The following is a 20457-nucleotide window of genomic DNA, read 5'->3' as shown; positions in this document are numbered from 1 at the left end:
TTCTTTTTTGCAAAGTGATCTAGTATATTTTCTTTCGATAATATCAAATTTTCAGAACTGCCTGTGATTTTTTTAAAAAGCGCCCAAGCCACCTTAAATTCTTAAATAGTTTGCTGAAAATAAACAAAGTCGGAATAAAGCGAAAAGTATCAAATCTAATAATGAAAGAACACTCAGAGCCTTCCAGAAATTTTACAATGACGCTCAACACTCTTTTCTCGTAATAAGATTTTATGAGTGTCCCGACATTCAGTGGGTTGATTGGGGTAAAGAAAGAAGAAAGAAAGACATAAGAGCTAAGTCTGCATCCCTGGTTTCTGAAACAAAGGGGAGAAAAACTTTTGTATTAAAAACTTCAATACAAATATGATGATGATTAAAATATAAATCTCATACAAGAATACTATAAACTTGAACTAAAAATGTGTTATTTCCGAATTAAATAAAAGACCCATGCATATAGTACACGAAATACTACTCTTCTCAGGCCTTTTTTTCCCGAAATTCATTTGATAGATTATAGAAGAAAAATTTCCCGTATTTTATATTTTTCCGAATCGAGGTTTGACCATGCATCCTGATTCTTATTTTTCTGAATTTCCAGTCGTTATCAAAATAAAAATTATGCATAAAATTATAAAGAAAGACGCATGGGATTCCGAATAATTGATTTTCAAATATTCTTTGCATATTCAAAATAAATGTTAAAGCTAAAACGATTTTTTAACAATAGCCATTCAGTTTGAAGTATTCTGAATGTGGGTTTAAGATATTTCTTTCTGAACTTGTCAACTTGGATTATTATCAAATGAGAGAAGTTTACAAGTTACTTTCAATTAAAATTAATATAGTAGCAATAATAAATTCAAAATGAAACGCCTTAAATTGTTATGATTTTAATTCTGAATATATTGCATTTTGAACAAGGTAGTCAAAGTTTCAACCAAAAGAGATCAATTTTTATTACAAAGATGAACTTTTAACAAACGAGTTGAGTTGTCAAGTTCAAAAGTGGAATGGTTCAAAAAAAAAATAGGTTGTTAAACCTGAAAATAAAATTTCAATCAAATAGTTAAGTTTAAAAAAAATTATAATAATTTTGAACTAAAGAGTTGCAATCATAACCAAATAGTTGAGCTTTCCAGCAGCAGAGGCAATTTTTCAAGAAAATAGTTGATTTTTTAGGCCAATAGTTCAATTTTTAAATTGTCAAGATTAATGTTTAACCAAGTGGTCAAATTTTCAAGCAAAAAATTCAACTTCAACCAAAAACAGTTGCACTTTCAAACAAGTTAAATTAACAACCTGAAAAGTAGAATTTTGAACTAAAAAGATGATTTTCACCCAGAAAAGACGAATTTTCAAGAAAAAAGTGGAATTTTTAACCAATTAGTTCAATTTTCAACATAGAAAGATGGATTTCCAACTAAATGGTCGAATTTTCAAACAAAAAAGATGAAGCTTTAACCAAAAAACTTGAATTTTCAAAAAATATATCTTTTGCGCTAAGCAGTTAAATTGGGCGAAAACAGAAGAATTTTAATAAGATCGTATAATCTTTAACCAAAACATTGTATCATAAAAAACGTTTAACAAATTATTTGAATTTTCAAGAAAAAAGGACGAATTTGGAAAATGACGATTGGAAGATGAATTTTTAATCCATCAGGACGAATTTTCTATTCAAGACGACGCATCTTCATTAAAACAATAGAATTTTTGACCCAAAATGATTTCCTTCGGTCGGCTAAAGATATTGGGCCAATATCGGCATTTTAATCGGCCCAGTGTTGAGCCAGTGCTGGCAGCCTATATTGGCTATTTATATTTGCCGAGTCTCGACCGATGCTTGGCCCAGTATCGGCACTTTATTGCGCCAAGTCTCACTTTTAGTACGGGGAACCATGTTTCACGAGGATCAGCCAAAGTCTGGCCCAGGGATGGCACATTACTGGGCCAAGTGTCACTTTTACCACGGAAAACCAAGTTTTATTTAAATCGGCCCATTGTTGAGCCAGTGCTGGCTGCCTATATTCACTATTTATATTTGTCGATCCTCCACCGATTCTTGGCCCAGTATCGGCACTGTATTGTGCCAAGTCTCACTTTTAGTACGGAGAACCATGTTTCACGAAGATCAGCCAAAGTCTGGCCCAGTGACGGCACATTACTGGGCCAAATGTCACTTTTACCACGGCAAACAATGTTTTATTTAAATCGGCCCAACGTTGAGCTAGTGCTGGCAGCCTATTTTGGCTATTTATATTTGCCGATTCTCCACCGATGCTTGACCCAGAATCGGCACTTTGTTTCACCAAGTCTTAGTTTTAGCACCTAATAAACAAATCTTATACGAAAGATAAAAAAAAATTATTGAAAAATTGTCAAAGTTCACGATGAAATTTGTTAAGTTCTGTAATTAAAAATTGTTAACGTTTATACAAATTACATTTCCTGCCACTGCAAAAAGTTGTAAAGCAGGCTACAACGGAAAAAAATGAAATATTACGCGAAGAAAAATTGTAATCGATTAAAATTATTTATTGAAAAATTAGTGTATTGGCATTCCTGTTAACATTTCGTGTATTTTACATTTACACAACGTCACACAATAATAAATAATTAGAAAAAGAGAGCTTAAAATTTGGTTCTTTAACTTTTCTGAACTGCACCTTATGAGGATGGCTTTTTCACAGAGTTTCAATTTGTCAGTTTAGCAGAGTGGTTAGCACGCCCGACTGCTAGGCGATAGATTTAGGTATATAGATACAGGTTCGATACCCCGTAGCGTTAGAAATTTTATTTGTAATATAATGTTCAAAATCTAATATATGTATTCAGTGTAAACAGGATCATTAATATTTATATTCAAAGTACTCGCAATCAATTAATATTAATATTAATATTTTTTTCACCAAATACTTAAATAAAAAAAAACATTATATTTAGAAGCAAAAAGACAAATTTTGTAGAGTAAAGTTTGAATTTTTAACAAAATATAGATAAACTTTTAATTTTAAACAAAAATATTGATTTTCAATCAATAAGGATGAATTTTCTACGATAAAAAGGGAATTTTTAATCCAAAAGGATGATTCTATACAAAAAGGCGAATGTTCAGCAAAACAGTTAAATTTTGTAGCTTTGAATTTCTATGGTAAAAGCTTTATTTTGGTTGAAATTGAAACTATGTACATTGAACTTCTAACATAAATAGAAAAAGTCGATTATTTACATTTTTCCTTAAAAAAACTCGCAAAAAGTCGCATTTACAAGAAAAGTTAAAAACAGTCGAACAAGTCGCACAATTCGAGTCCTGGAATATTGATGAGCTATTTTTTATTTGTTCGAATCTCTATGTTAAACATTCTCTATAAATATAAACTTGTTTTTAATGGTTGTTAGATAAGATAAAATGAACTATTGAAAAAAATTGAAATTTGAATAAGTGGATGCAAAATCGAGAGATTTGCATGAGGAAAGTGTGAGAATGGTCGTACGTCGAAAAATCAAGAGGGGTGAAATATTTCCGGGTGTCTTCTCGTTCATGCGCGACTGAAGACACGAGACTCTCAATAGAAGAGGCAAAAAGAGCTGAGTTGGTCGGATTTTCTTTACCTTGCGGAATGCAAATTTGGAAATACGGGCTCCTCGCGATTCGGCGAATCCGCAAGTGGAAAGAGCAGTTCGAATCGCCGGGCGACTGAACCTTATCGAATTTATTCAGAGTCACGAATGCACGTGTTCTTTCAAGAGCGAACAGTGGAACCTTCTCCCTTTCTTTTATTTTCTTTTCCATTTCCAAGACTCATTTTCCTTCCCTTAGACTCCGCCAAGATTTCCAGGGCGAATTTAATAAACCCCAAATGGGAAGCGCGAGATTGTTGTCTCTCTTGCGGACCAATTCCGGGACTCAAATATGCAAGGAACGATTTTTGAATACTAAATCCGCTCATGAAAATCCAAAAGGCTGTTAGACTTTTGCTTCCTTTATTTCTTCATCACAGGAAATTAATTGTCGAAATTAAGCTTTCTGACAATTAGGGACTTCGATAGGGGGAGAGATTATAAATTATTAATGACCATTCATGACTGATGAAACGTCAGAAGATATTTGGCAGATTTCGAACTTATGGGGTTGATGGGATATAAAGTTTATGAAGATCGAGGAGTGATTCAGGGGAGAGATTATACTTGTATGAAATAATTAATTTTTGTTGCCAATAATTATCAAAGGGTTTTGATCGTGCGACTTTTTCGACTTTTTTCAACTGTTTTCAATTTTAATCCGAAATTTTATTCTGATACTTAATTGCAATTTTGAATTAATATGAAACTTTTAAAATTCAAGTTTAAAACTAAGAAGAATTGTATTGTACCATTTTAACTTAGTCTGAAATTAAAATACTTCTAATTTCGTCAAACCGTCTTCCAAATTTTAATGTTTTCAATTTAAAATCGAATAATTTCAAATATAATTACTGCCTTTACACTCTGTCTTCTAGTCCCCCTTTTTTCCTTTCTGTCAATAATTCCTGTTTTTGGCACTGTTTTCTAGAAACTTCTTTTCCCACTTTTTTGTCTTTCTTCACTAAAATTCAAACTAAAATAGAAACCAATAACAAAGTCCAACTATTTTTCGTTAAAAATGACATTATTTTTCGTTAAAAATTCATCTTTTTTGGTTAAAAAAGTTTGAATTTTATTGAAAATTTGTCTCTTTTGAATGGAAGTCAAACTACTTAATTGTTAATGCAACTGTTTGGTTGAAAAAAAATTTTCGAACACTCAACTACTATTTGGTTAAAAATTTAACTTTTTTAGTTAAAAACTATCTACTTGCGCGTAGTGCGAGGGGGCTGCGGTTGTCACTCAGGCGAGCATTCAGGCATGAACAAACAAAAGCGGAGCGAACTGCAATGAGTTAGTTCCCACCCACCGTCAGCCCCAAAATCGGCGCTATAGAAGAGTTTCACTGTATTGGCTTGAAAATCCATTCATCTTTGTTCAGAATCATTTTTTTAAAGAAATGTGTCCTTTTTTTCTAAACTATTAGATTTTTCCACTTGAAAATACAACTCTTTTATTGAAAATTCGTGTATTTTATTTGGAAGTCAAAATATTTTGTTGTAAATGCAACTGGTTTGTTAACTATTTTTTTTTAAATTAAATGTTTGGTCAAAAATTCACGTTTCTTCGTTGTAAATGATTTTTTACTGTTGCAGAAAATTCGACTATTCTAAGAATTTTATGTTTTTGCTTGAAAATTAAATTCTATTTTTTAATTCAACTATTTGGTGAAACGTCACATTTTTTTGCTAAAAATGCATCTGTACTGTGTTACATTCGTCTCTTTGGATAGAAAATTCGTCATTTGTATTGCAATCTCTTATCTCTAACGAAGGAAAAGTTATATTTCTGGTTAAAAATTCATTTTTCTTGATCGAAAATTAAATTTTTTTGTTGAAAATTAAACAAATTAAAAGCTGAATTTAATATGGTACCTATATTTACATTCGTTTTATTTAAAAGAATTTATTCCCTATTTTCGTAAAAAATCATCTTACTTTCCCTGTTTCGAGAAAATTTTGATTGATGCCTTAATTGCTAAAAAATCAATAATTTCATACTTAAATTAAACAGTCTGAAATTTGTAGCCTTAATTTTTTAGTCGTTATTTCAATTTTAACGTGTTCAAAACGAATTTTCAAATTAAGTTTGACAATTCAAAATCAAATATTTCAAACCCAGATTCAGAATCCATTAAAAAATATTTGAAAATCAATAAGAATTATGTAATCTACATTTATAAACAAATAAAGTTTCTTTGTAATTTTATGAGACTAATGAGACTATTTTCAAGCCGTCTGTCTACAACCAGAAAAAAGTTCTTATTAATTTAAAAAAAAAAAACAACATTTTTTTGACTAGGTTCTTTTGATTCAACATAAAAATATTTTCTATTAAAAGAAAATTTATTTGATTTTAATAAATGACGTCACGTAAATTCTTTAATTTAAAGAAATTATTTGTTTAAATGAGTTGTTTGATTTAAAACAAAATTCTTTTGATCCAAGAAAGTTACTAGGAAAAATGAAAGAAATAATATCTTTAGAGTCAGTAATTTGAAATAAGCAAATTAGTTCTTTGAATCAAAGACAGCTTTCTAAATCCACATTACTAATATGTGCCATGATATTGGGCAGAACAAATCACTTTTATGATTGTATGTTAACGCGTCTTTCGGAATACGTGTTGTCAAATTTTTGGGAAGACGCGGAAGCGACGGCTCTTGGTAAGAATTTAAATCGCTAAAATGTGTGTGTGTCAAAGAAGTGCGCGACATCCTTGCATCGTAGGGATTTGCAGAAAGCATTGCAGCTTTCTACCGTGTAAATAGATACTTTTATACAGCATGGCCGAACCTCGTTTTTATGTCAATTTTTGTTACTTCTGTGCACAATTTCGCCACAATTTATCTTTTTACCTTAAATTTTCGTGAGGAATTGTAAATTAGGGAAGGATAAAATTCATTTAAACACAAAAAATATTTTAAAAAACTTTTTTCCTCAGGTTATTATTATTGGATTCAAGTATTATTGGATTCATTTTGAACAACCGGTTCTCTTTTTTCAACCAAAACAGTTATTTCATTTGAAGAAATGTAAAGGTCAAATAAAAAATCATATTCCTTTGATTTAAAGAAATTTTTCATTTGAAGCAATCAAATATTTCTTCAATTCAAAGAAATATTCGGTTTGAAGGAACGAAATATTTCTTTAATTTAAATAAATTTTCCATTTAAATCAACGAAAGATTTCATTAAATCTAATAAAAAAAGTTACCAAAAAATTTCTTTAAATCAAAGAAATGTTTCTTTGACCGTATATCAATACTAGAATTTCTTTGATTTAAAGAAAGTTTTTTTGATTCAACAAAACTTTTTTCTAGGTGTAGTTGAGCCGCTCTCTGCTCTCAGATTCATTCAAATAGGTAAACAGTTTTTAAAGAAAATGATTCTGAAAATAGATATTGCAGATAGGTCATAAAAACCTTCTTGAATGATCCCCTGTATATTGAGATTAAAAAATAACAGAGAGAGAGAGAGCTTGAAATAGCAGAGAAAATAAGATTAAAGAAAAAAGTGATATTGAAAGTAAACATTGCTATGGGAGGGGATTGTACTTGACGTGTATTATGTCGGTGGGTCATGTGGATAGAACCTTGTCAGTGGTTAAACGGTCGCTTTTTCTTTGAATGTGCACAAGAGATAAGGCCTTCCTCATGTCCACAAATCGATAAGCTTCTGTTCGTCACTTAAAATCAGAAAAAAACTAAGTTCATTGGGCATTATAAGAACGTCATTAACCTTGACCAGAATATGAAAAATAGTCATCTTAAAATCTGAGGGAATAATAATACATCAATGAAGACCATATTTTAGTAACAACATTTTGCTCATAAGTAACACCACCCAAGTGTCAATCATTGATTATTCTACACCGTGCGATCATATAGCCATCGGCAAAATTTTTTAACTTAATTGCTTATGTATAGGAAATTTTTTAAGTGGCATTAGGGTCAATATTATTTATTTATTTACGTTCTGCAAATAAATTTTAAAAATAATTTCTCCCTGTTCCAGTTCTAAAAAGTCAGTTTTATAAGGTATATGTACCCTGCGTTCTCTTAAGTTATCTCCAGCCCTCGTTACACACTTCTTAGATTTAAAATTCCTGTTCTAACGTTAGAAAGTCAGATAAATACCCTATAAGTATCATACGACTTTTCGAGTACTTTTATCCTTGTTCTAGCTCTAAAAAGTCAGTTAAATATATGTATTCTGCGCCCTCTTTAGCTCTTTTCATCCAAGTTGATACCGTGTTTATCCCTATAATTCCCGTTATAGTTCTAAAAAGACAGTTACATGTCCAGCAAGTATCCTACATTTAACGCCCAGCATTTAAATTTACTACGAAATAGTTGGAAATTAAAAGAACCAAGAATCCAACGTTCAATTTACGACCTTTTCAGTTTTATTTAGCTCTATAATCCCTTTTCAAGCTCTAGAAAACCAGTTAAACATCCTATATGTATCCTACGCCCTTTTCAGCTCTTTACAGCCCTCATTATATTTTATTTAGCCCTCTAATCTAATTTTCACCTCTGCAAATTCATTTAAATATAAATAAAAAGGCCTGTGAAATATTTTTCGATGTACTGCATATGAGGCAGAGGAAATTTTTTCATGCACATTAAGACTATTGAAAAAATGTTGTTTCTTTTTTCAGTATAATTTTTTTTAATCAAAACTTAAATTGATTTTACACAGTAAATCGCCAAGATTTTATTTATCTTTAGTTGAATAAAGACGTTGCAAATAATTAAAAGCTACAATTATCTAACGACAGATCATTTTTGCCCGCCTCGTGATTAAAATTATCTGCCTTTGGATAATTGTAGTTTTCAATTGTTTACAGCGTTTTTATTCAACTTTAGATAAATAATATCTCGGGGATTTACTGTGTAAAAAATCGCCTTTAGAAAATTTGTTTCTTTAAAAAATAACTTTTTGAACACTCTTTAAAGCCTGGTAGAAGAAAAAGTGAGCTGGAAATAATACACTGGCCCGGAAACGAATACTGTTAGCTCTAACTTGTCTCCAAGTTTACAGTTAACTATCTTAAGATGATTTTTGGTGCTTATGAATATTATATAATCATAAAGTGGTATTCTCAAGCGTAAAATCACAATTTGACTACAAAATTATTTCCAGCCCACTTTTTCTTCTGCATGAGTTTAAGATGGTAAAAAAGTTTTATTTTAAAAGAGAAAAAAATTGTTATCTAGGTTTTTTTCAAAAAAATAATTTTAATTTTGAATTTAAAAAAACTGTATAATGGAAAGAAAAATTGTTTTGTGGTAGGCTTAAAGTATAAGAAAAGATCTTTTAAAAACGCTACGATAAAAGTCCAATCAGATAATTGTAAAAGAAGTTACACTTACGTGAAGGTAAAAAAAAACCTGAAAAAAATGAAAAATTCAGGTATCTGTATATTGACAACCGGTTGCTAAATGGACCTATGGTTTAGTGAATTAATATAGGCCAACTTGGACAATAATTCTGCCAAGTTTCAACCCGACAAAAAAGTAGTGTATACAGATACGCTATTTATTGCCGTATTTTAAGTTTGTAGTACAACATTTTTGCCGTATTTTACCATAATATAGTAGTATTGTAAAATCCCCCTTAATAAAAAACGACTGTTAGTGACTCGTCACAGAAGAGTGATCTGTCACATCTCGAACCCCGTTTCTTAGTCTCGCTTCAAAAATATAATTGTCAATGACTGTTCACAGAAGAGTGATCTGTCAAACCTCGAACCCTTCTTCCAAGTCTCCTGTTTGAAAATACTTGTCTTAGCGTCTGATCATAGAAGGGTGATCTGCCACATCTCGAACCTCTTCTCCAAGTCTTCTTTTAAAAAATACGATCGTTAGTGACTGGTCACAGAAGAATGGTCTGTCACACTTCGAACCCCTTTTCCAAGTCTTCCTTTAGAAAATACAAGTTTTAGTGACTGGTCACAGAAAAGTGATCTGTTACATCTCAAACCCCTGTTCTAAATCTTTTGTTTAAAAAAACGAGTGTAAGTGACTGGTCACATAAGAGTGATCGATGACATCTCGAACCCCTTTTCCAAGTCTTCCTTCAAGAAAATAATTGTCAATGATTGGTCACATAAGAGTGATCTGTTAAACCTTGAACCCTTCTCCCAAGTCTCCTGTTTGAAAATACTTGTCTTAGCGACTGTTCAAAGAAGAGTGATTTTCCACATCTCGAATCTCTTTTCTAACTCTTCTTTTAAAAAATACGATCGTTAGTGACTGGTCACAGAAGAGTGATCTGTCACATTTTTAACCCCTATTCCAATTCTCCCTTTAGAAAATACAAGTTTTAGTGATTGGTAACAGAAGAGTGATCTGTCAAAACTCGCACGCTTTTTCCAAGTCTCCTTTTTGAAAATACTAGTGGTAGCGACTGGTCACAGAAGAGTGATCTGCCACATCTCGAACCTCTTTTCCAAGTCTTCTTTTAAAAAATACGATCGTTAGTGACTGGTCACAGAAGAGTGATCTGTCACATTTTCAACCCCTTTTCCAATTCTCCCTTTGAAAAATACAAGTTTTAGTGACTGGTAACAGAAGAGTCATCTGTTACATCTCGAATCCCTTTTCTAAATTTTCTTTTATAAAATACGAGTGTCAGTGACTGAACACAGAAAAATGATCTGCACATCTCGAACCCCTTTTCCAAGTCTCCGTTTAAACAACACTTCTGTTAGTGACTATAAGTCGCAGGAGAGCCTCAGAAGTAAACTGGCCTTATGTAGAACCTTGAAATATAATATGAAAGAGAATCGAGAAATCGGGATGTTCAGGATTCGTGATTCGAATCAGAAACACTGCCATCTGCTAGACAATTCGAAAATTCGAAAATTAGTGATAAAGTGTATTATTATAGGAATAGTGAAGTAATGAGCAATTCTTGAGTGTACTTTCAGAGTGTAATGTTCTTGATTATATGACAATTTGTGTCTAGTTAGAACTTAATGTTCCTCATGTTATGATAAAATAGTAAAATATTGTACTATTTTTCCAAAGTAGCGAAAAATATTATCGGAACAAAAAGTTCCTCATTCGTACAAAATTTTACCGGACTACACACTTTAAATACGGCAAAATTTACCAGAGCTCAATACTCGACCTAAAAAAAACCAATAATTTTATATGTGAGCACTTGACGCATCTGCGCCCCATATAAGACCAGTTAAAAAAAAAGGCTATTGACACATGAATGGTGTTGCTTGTCGTCGCGAAATTGACATAAATCCGTAACTCACCGAATGAGATGCTGATTGGTCGACTGTAGCAGGATCGTCGTGTATTTAGTGATGAGCATTTTATATCCTTTGCGTCCACAATAATTCCCAAAGGCGCAAAGAGCGAGAGAGATAGAGAAAGAGCTTTGCAAAGTCTTCAACTCTGATTCAAGGTCACACGTGCACTCACCCTCACACTAGAACTATAAACTTTTATCGGCACAAGTCGCATGTAATTACATGGCAGTCAGCACTTGACGCGCGTAACGCGACACGGGCCGGGCTCGAGGCTTGTTGAGTTGTTGCGGTTTGCGTGTCCAGAGAATTCCTGCGGTACTCACTCACTCACATCAGACCCCTCCTCGTTTCGCATAAATTCGGGACCGAGACTGCATCTGCGAAAATCGAGCATGAGTGTCCAAAAGCACTGCACGGAGACAGGGAGGTTGCCCACCCGTACCACGAAAATTCTTACCGCTAAATTTAGAGCTCATATTTTGCATCCGGACGGGAGAAAGCGGTCCCCGTTGCTGCAACCGATGCGATGCCCTGCCTGATGTCACGATGAATTCGAGTCTTCTTGTGCTCTTCTTGCACGCACGGATTATCTTATTATCCGAGCAGCGGGATATAAACGCCGCGCCAGCGAGTCACGATCATTCTCGTGTACGTATGATCAATCCCGTTTCAGTTTCAGCCTCGCTCCATGATATGCGATAGGCCAAGGAACTTGAGAGTGCATCTGCGTTCTTGACCTTTTCCACTTTCCTTTACTTCACTTCACTTTATCCTTTATTGATGAATTTTTATAACTGGAGTTAAATCTTTTGCGCTGTTAAGATTGAATGGCATTTTTAAGGGAGGAGATCAAAATGAAATTGAGATACACTGCGGTGCAAAAGTTTTTCACCACTTCTTTTTTGATGACTAATTAAGTTTTCCTTATTTTAATTATGTCAGAGCTAAAAAATTTCTTTTTAAAGGGTTAAATTCGCTCGAAATTCGGTATAAAATGAGCCCAGGATTAAGTCAATTCGTCTATTTTTGTATCAGATATTGCAAAAATTGTTTTTTGAACATTATTCAATGTTCTTGGGCTCATTTTGAAGCTATTTTTCCAACGTATCACAAAAGCTTATGAGTATACATATTAAACATTTTCTTTTCGAATTGCAAGAACTTGAAGTTGTAACAAAAAAGTTGTAAAAAATTGAAAAAACTTGATCTGTAGGCAAATAAGAATAAAAGTTAAATAAATATACATTTTGTGGAAATTTCATAGAAACTTCATGATTATATGTTTCATATATTTTACAAAAATACTTTTTTACCAAAAAGAATATTGTAATTTTTCCAACTTTTTTTATTACGAATTCAAGTTCTTGCAATTCTATAAAAAAAATTTACGATTTATGCTCATAAGCTGTACTGACAACGTGCAAAAAATTGCTCCAAAATGAGCCGAAGAACTTTGAAAAATGAGGATTATTTCGGAAGTTATTGAAAATTTAAGAAAAAATTGAAATTTACACTATTTTTGCGAATTATACTTAGAAACTAGATAAATTACCTTCACTCTGGGCTCATTTTATATAGAATTTCGGGAGCAATCAACCCTTTAAAGAGAAATTTTTTTAGCTCTGGCATAATTAAAATCAAAAGAATTTAGTCAGACATAAAAAACGGTTAGTCAAAAACTTTTGCACGGCAGTGTAGATTTTGTTGTTTTGCGGGAAGTATTCCAGGTCAGAAATATCGATCCTGGCAGTGATTTCATCGATTTTAATGAGACGTAGTGTAAATGTAATACCTTATAGTTAATGTTGTTTGGATAAAGGGTTTTTTTAAATTTTGAAAATTTGGAGAGTTACACTATGCAATTTGAAATCTGAGGTCGACTTTTTCTTAAAGTTTAGTATTTTTGACACTTTGTTTCGGATTATAATAATACGTATAGGAATATTGTAAACCGTGATGATCTTTTATACAACATATTAAAGAAAATAAATTTTTCACCCAAAAAACCTTTAAAAAAATTTGATTCTATTTTTTACGGATTTCGCTATTTCTTATTTTATTTTTTTTTCTAGAATAATATTCCTTGTTCTTTAATCTTTCATTGAAAAAAATGCTTGATGGACACTCATCTAGCCAGCCACGCGACTCATAGTTTCTACTGTTCTTTAAATATTTATAACTTGCTAACAAAATAAGTGGCCATCAAGTTTTTTTAATGAAATATAAAAGAACAAGGAATATTATTCTACAAAAAAAGCGAAATCCGTCAAAAATCGAATAAAAATTTTGTTTTGAACTTTTTGGTGACAATTAAAAATAAATTATTTCATTTTATATATATAAAACTGCATCTTGGTTTACAAAATGCCTATAAGTTTTATTGTAATCAAAAAAAAAGTAGAAATATTCAAATTAAAAAAAATTTACCCTCAAAATTCAAAATAGTGTAGCTCTCAGAATTAAAAAAAAAATTTAAATCCTTTCGCAAAAAAACATTGCACGTAAAGTACTACAACTAGACCGCGTTTTGTGAAAATCAATGAGATGGCTGCCAGGATTGATATTTCTGTCCTGGAAAGCGTCGGTAGAGATTCTGGGAACATGGAAAATCTTGGGTTACTATTTTAAAGAGAAGTATTGAGGGATCGGAATGTTCGAAGGAAATTGATGACTAAAAACCTTTTATTTGCCTAAATCTGATTTAGTAAAAAGTTACTAACCCACATTTAGAAAGTGCATTTGAAAGTGCATTTTTGAAAACCAAAACATCCTTAAACCAGTGAGCGTGATTTTATGTAAGGTGTATTAGCATTAAAAAAAAATTTAAAGCTCATGTGTTCGAAACATGTCTTTTAAGACAGTGATTGTGCTTTGTGTGTCCTTTTTTCATGTATACCCGTTTACCCCTTCAATTTCAAAAATCGCCTAAACTACCAGGGATCACAATTCGCCCCCTTTTTCACCTTTTCCCATTTCCCTCCTTAAGTTTTTTAAATCTCCTACATTACTAAAATTGATAATTTGTAACTAATTTCCTCCTTTCCGTCCTTCTTTGTGAAGTTCCGACTTACATTTTAAAAATCATAGACAGAAATTCACGACATTAAAAACAAGACGTTTTGAAAGTTTTTTTTTGTGAAACCAATTTCAAATATTCTCTAAAAGATTTATTTTCTAATTTTGTAGATTTAAAGGACATCCTTAACAGCGGAAAAATCGCGAACGATTCAACCAGAAATTAAACCCAAAAAATAATCAATTTTATAATTGAAAATTAAAATCACCTTTATAGTCAACGGTAAAAATACTATTAAAAGAGGAGAAATAAGGACTTTTTGAAGGAGATAACGAAAGAAAATTAAAATAGGCACTAAATTATAAATTCAAAATTCCTATTAGTTTAAGTAAAATATTGTATTTTCAATAAAATAGATGATTTGTTAACCGAATGGTTGTACTTTTAACGAAAGAGGTAAAGTTTCAATACAGATCCATTCCCAACAACGCAGTTGGATTTTCAACCAAAACAGATGCCACATAAGAAATAAGTTTTCCGACAACAAAAAATAAATTTTTAAGCAAAAGTAATTTTTCAATTAAAGAACAAAAAAATCAATTAAATTTTTTAGTTTTTCAGGGGAAAAAATTAATTTTCTGCACAACAGATTAATTTTCAATTCGAAAATATGATTTTTCAAAAAAGAAGTTAATCATCAACTAATTAATTGAATTTTTTCACGAAAATTGTTACATTTTCAACCAAAAAGGATTTATTTTTAAGAAAAGTGCTCGATAAATTTTTTAATTTGAACAAAATAATAAAATTTGTAACCAAATAATAAAATAGCTAATAAAATAGATGTATTTGGAAGATAAGAAAATAACGATTCCTTTCTATAATAAAAAGGAAACCACCTCAACAATATTGGTTAATACCCAAAAATTATTATTCTATAAGACCCATCATTTATCTTTTAAATAAAATAAACTAAAAAGTTATGCAATAAATGTATAATATATTAAATTTAATAAATTAAACAAATTTTTAGACCTTTTTAAAAGATTTTTCAAGTCAAATTCTTGTTTATTACGCATCCTCTTCAACAATCTACCCGAGATGCTTTTTCTTTGATCGAAAATGATTTTCTAAATATTGAAGTTATTTTTGATCAAATGAAAAAAATGATAAATGTTAAATAAACGAGATCTTTCATTCAAGAGAAATATTTTTCTGATTGGAATGTGGAAGTGCGATTCGAAGCATACGTCATAATAACCTTAGATTGATTGTCAGCGTGGATAATTGTTATTAACTGAGGAGCATCAAAGCAGCATTTAATGTAAAAGGTGGACAAAAACACTGATCAAGAAAAGACAAGACGACGACCTCGGGGATGCTTGGAGCCTCAATTCTCAAGGCAGAAGAAAAAAAATTCATCCGAGTGCTTCCACGTTTGCGAGGCCAGTCAAGAAATCAAATCCCTATCGAGATTAAGATCAAAATCTACTACTGCTACTGATATTCAAACATCATTAATTCTACTGTTTCAAACCAAATTTTATATTCCTCGCACCATAATATAATTTTCTTTAATACAATTTTCACATTAAATTTTGTATCTTTATAAATAATACTGTAAAATAGTGGAAAATGAGTAAATAAGTAATAATGGTTCCAATTATAAATTGCATTGCCGTCACAGTTATTGTCATCTAGATTATTCCAAGGCTTAAGTGATTCGTGTCCGTACTAAGTTTCTAGAATATTTTTGTGATGAAGTCATTAAATTATATTACGCAATTGTTAATAACGAATTTTAAATAAATAAACTTGAAGTTATTTATGCAAAATTCGTTACTCTGGATTGTTTAATATAATTTTATGACGCCATTGGTTACCTTTGAAAAGCTTCTAGAAACTTAGCAATGATACGAACTGATTGAGCTGTGGAATGGTCTCAATGTTGGTAACTGTGTCGGTAAAAAAAGATATCATTAGAATTGGCCTTAATTGTCTATTAAAATTCTATCACGCATTCACTTCTTTAGATTTTTATTTTATAAGATTCCAATAATAAAGTTTAAAAAAAATCATTATTACCCAAATTTTTTACTATCAGGTCTAAAAATGTTTAATAACATGATGAATAATGCAAACATTTTATTTGAAAGCGTACGAAATTCAGAAAATATATATATGGAATAATTTTTGATTCAAAATGTTCCAAATCAATACATTTTAAGTTGGTAAAATTGTGAAAAATGATCTTATTTCCAATGCAATCTAAAGGAATAGAACTTTATCATTTATAAATAAAAAAGTTTAAAATTTAAAAATTTGGAACTTAACATTTTTCAATCAGAAGCAGTAAAAATCTTAAAATGCAGGCTAAAAATTTGAAAATTGTATCATTTCTAATTTAAAGCGTTCAAAAATAAAAAAATTTATGTTTAATTGAAAAATCTCGTAATTGAATGATTTCAGATTGAACATTCGATGATAGGCCAATCTAAAAACGTGAAAATTGGATATTTTCAGATTAATTAAAATGGAAGAATTTCAAATGACAAAATATGAATTTAAAACCGCTTTAAACGAATCCAAACTTTATTCAAACCTGAAATAATTTTGATTCGCCGAGATTTTTGATATTAAAACTTTTGTATACTGACTCCTTAAAATAAAAATCGAACGACTTTAAGATATCACATTGAAAATAAATAATAAAAATAAATAAAAACGAGGTCGCTATTAATAATTTTACTCAATTTCCGGGCTTGAAATTGAAAAATTATTGTTTTAATTTTTTATTATTTTGAATTTATTTTGGAGGCAATAATAAAAAAAAATTATAAAAATTCATAAGGAATATTTTCAAATTTAAATTTTTGAAGCAGACACTTTAGTTTTAAGACTTTAAAGATTAGTAGTCAAAGTATTCAAAGTGATTGGAGAAATTTGAAAAAATGTAATTTCTGTCTGGAAATATACTGTTATTTTCAACGTTCAAAATTGAAGAATTTTAAATATTATGAACCTTTAAAGTATAATTATTACAAAAAGTTTGAAAAACGTATGCCTTCTCATTACAAGCTTTCAAAATTAAATAATTAAAACTTAAAGCGATAGAAATTAAACAAATAATATGATATAAACAATTATTTAGAAAAATTAAGCATTCTTAATTTAGGATCTTGAAATTAATTAGTTAAAAATATTGAAATTGGGCAAAGTGAATAAATTATGCAGATTATTATTATTATTACTATTATTATTTATTTCATATATTATTTAATTCGATATTATTTTTTCCTTATTTTTTTCACGATCTCCATTATACTAAGGTTTTCAAATTAAAAAAAAATGATAGTTTTAGTCTTCCTTTTTAATTGAAAAGTCTAATATTATATTTTCGTTTAGAATGGATATCTTTTTGTTCTTTTGAAACATTCTATTATTTATGTGAAAGTTAATTTAAAATTAAATTTCAAATTTATTTATCTTGACTTAAAATTATTCCTCACCATAGAAAATGTTTACAATTCTTTAAAAATATAGCTTCCAATTAAATATTGCAAGAAAGCATCTACTTCAAAAGTCTGTTTATAAACAGAACTCCTATCATTACTAAATTCGCTAACAAAATAGTCATTCTCGCCTAGATTGAGTCAGCAAACAAATTATTCACGGGTCATTTTAACCTCGATTTTAACTACTAAATCTAACGCTACCATGCGTGGGCTTCAGAGTATCTCCCACATTAGGATAACCATCTCCCAAGCCAAAAAATCATAAGAAATATCTATCTAAATTCTAAACTCTCTATTAGGCTGAGTCACATCACATCTGATGAATTATTAATGAGTTACTCATCTTAATACAAATAAATCAATATGTATCCCAATGGTCAAAGTACTGAATATCCTGGGATTTAAGGTCGAAATATATTATATTTTGGATAAAAAAGTTGATTCCTTAACCCAAAAAGTTATTATACCAAAAGAGATGAATTTTCAACAAAAGAGTTGATTATTTTGGCTAAAAGGTTGAAATTTTTAGAAATCCATTGAATTGGAAATCCGAAAATGTGAATTATCAACAAACAAGTTAATATCAGACAAAACCTATTAAATTTTTAAACAAAGATTTTCAACAATAAAATAATTTTTTAAATCATTTTCAAAGAATTAGTTCAATTTTTCACTAACGAGTCGAATTCTCAAGCGATAAATTTTAATGTAGAATAAAAAACAGTTCAAATTTTTTCTTTAATTACGAATTTTCAAGAAAATATTTTATTTTTAATCAAAAAACATTTTTTGCCAAAAGAGAGCAATGACAAAAAAGAGTTTCTATTGTGGCAAAAAAGTCGAATGTTTTAGAGAAACGTTGACTTGAAATGTGAAAATATGAATTATCATACAAAATTTAATTTTCAACCAAGTAACCGATGTTAAAACAGAAATTATTTTCAATGAAATTCTTAAATTTTCGAAGAAAAAAGACGAATTTTTAAATAAAAAAGAGATAAAATATTTACCAAAACAGTTCGATTTAGAACCAAAGGTTGATTTTTCATATAAAAATGATGAATATTTGAGAAGAGAATTGAATTATCAACCAAAAACAGATGCATAAAAAAGAGGACATTTCTACCAATATAGATGAATTAAAAAAAGTAAAAACAACAACAAAATTTCAACCAAAGAGATGAATCTTCGATCAAAAAATTTAAAAAAAAATATATATGCTAGTTACATCCGCATAGTTAAAAAAAACAACAACTTATTGCCATAAAATGGTTAAACCATTAGCCAAAGAGAAGCATCTATACAATAAATGAATTTTTAAAAAAGTATTTTAATTTTGAATCAACTAGAATAGTTAATTTTTCAGCCAAAATATTTTCATTTAGAAACAAAAACAGCAATTGAAAAAAAATCTATTTTAAACAAAAAAGTTTAATTTTCAACCAAGAAAGATTTCTTACTAAAAGAAATGAATTAAAAACAGGTTTGCGTGATGAATTTTCAATCAAGAAAGATGACTTTTCTCCCAAAAAAGATTCATTTTCAATGCAAACGGACAGTTGTATTTTCGACCAAAAAATATAAGTTTTTAACAAAATAATTAAATTTTCAAAGACGTGATTATTTTTCAACGGAATAGTTAAATTGTTGAAAAAGGGCTGCATATTCAGAAAAATAATTTAATTTTTAACCAAAACAGCTGAATTTTGAAAAAAAGAAATATTAGTCTTTGAAATAAAAAAAGGAAGAATAAATAATAACATTATTTGAAATATTTTCAAGCCAAAAAGACGATTTTTTTAGGATATAGTTGAATTTCCATCTAAAATTTGAATTTTCAACCAAATAGTTGATTTGTTAACCAAGTTGTTAAATTTAACAGCCAAAATACGAAGTTTTTACAAAATAGATACATGTTTAACCAAGTAGTAGAATTTTGAATCGTTTTAAACCAAAAATATAATAGTAGACTTTTCAACAAACAATAATTAACTTACAACCAAAAATGGTTGGGTTTTCTTATTGGCTTCTATTAATAAAGTTTGCGTTTGAACTAGAAAACGAGAAAAAGGGGAAGTTTCTTAAAATTAGGCAAGAATAGGAATTCTTTAACCTTCAATTATCGACGTGCGGTCATACCGACCGCACAATTAGATCTGATAAAGTCGGCCCGCAAGACCGCACGTCGACGGTAGCACCGCAACACAAAAAAACAGAAGATAAACTTTACATCGATTTCTGACGAAACTTTCTTTTGCTTTTCTATGACAAACACATGTTTTTTGAAAGACGCAAAGTTGACTAAACAAAACGTTATTGCTCTAAAAAATTTCCTGCAACAAATTTCATTCTCAGTTTTTTCTGTGAATTATATATTTCTCATTCGAATAGTTTCAAAGCATTTGAAACATAACATGTCACACGAAAACAAACTTGAGAGAAATGTTACGTCCCAATTATCCCTCAATTGACCAAAAAGTAACAAATTAGTACGGACGGATAACCGTGCGGTCTTCATACGGCACCAAGTTTATGCGATATGTGGCTTGCTCCACCAACTATTGTAAAATATTATTAACAACCAAAATTTATAGAATTAATTAACTTTTTACTTATTCGAATATCCATTCATATACTAGTATAACTTAGATAACAAAAACTTCTTTACTTATTTAATTATATATAAATATATACAGCGGTCTTTGAGACCGCAGTTCCATGTTAGTGCATAGATGAAATCACGTCCATAATTGAAGGTTTAAAAATATTCAAAAAAGACATTGTGACTGAAAAGTCTTCAAAAATTTTTTGTCTTTTTTTTCTAAAGACTTTTCCATTTTTGTTTCCTTTGATGGACCCTCAATGACCCTCACGATTTATCGTGGGTTATTAGTCACTTTTATCTTGACACAGGATGTGGCACGATTCGCTTGATGAATACTCGTTATGTTTTTTTAACCGATCGAAATTGATTTTACACTCGATCGTTCTCAAGACTGGGTCAACCGTGAAATCAACAAAATCG

At 30.1% G+C, this 20457-nt stretch overlaps 1 protein-coding gene across 3 annotated transcripts in view; it reads right to left on the bottom strand.

The window, feature by feature from the left end:
- LOC117168509 (protein sprint) overlaps positions 1-20457 on the bottom strand; it is a 353946-nt gene that overhangs the window by 149053 nt on the left and 184436 nt on the right. The window contains exon 1 of one of the 3 annotated variants that reach the window (XM_033354236.1): positions 10905-11086. The exons of the other annotated variants lie outside the window; for them this stretch is intronic. Within the exon in view, the coding sequence (XP_033210127.1) occupies positions 10905-10963 (59 nt within the window). The 5' untranslated portion in view covers positions 10964-11086. Of the gene's footprint in view, positions 1-10904; positions 11087-20457 lie in introns of those variants that run through there. 3 annotated transcript variants of the gene reach the window in all.

Source organism: Belonocnema kinseyi, chromosome 2 (genome assembly GCF_010883055.1).
Source record: "Belonocnema kinseyi isolate 2016_QV_RU_SX_M_011 chromosome 2, B_treatae_v1, whole genome shotgun sequence".
Classification (NCBI taxonomy): Eukaryota; Metazoa; Arthropoda; class Insecta; order Hymenoptera; family Cynipidae; genus Belonocnema; species Belonocnema kinseyi.
The sequence above is the reverse complement of the archived record's forward strand: the minus strand, read 5'-3'. Positions and strand labels throughout refer to the sequence as shown.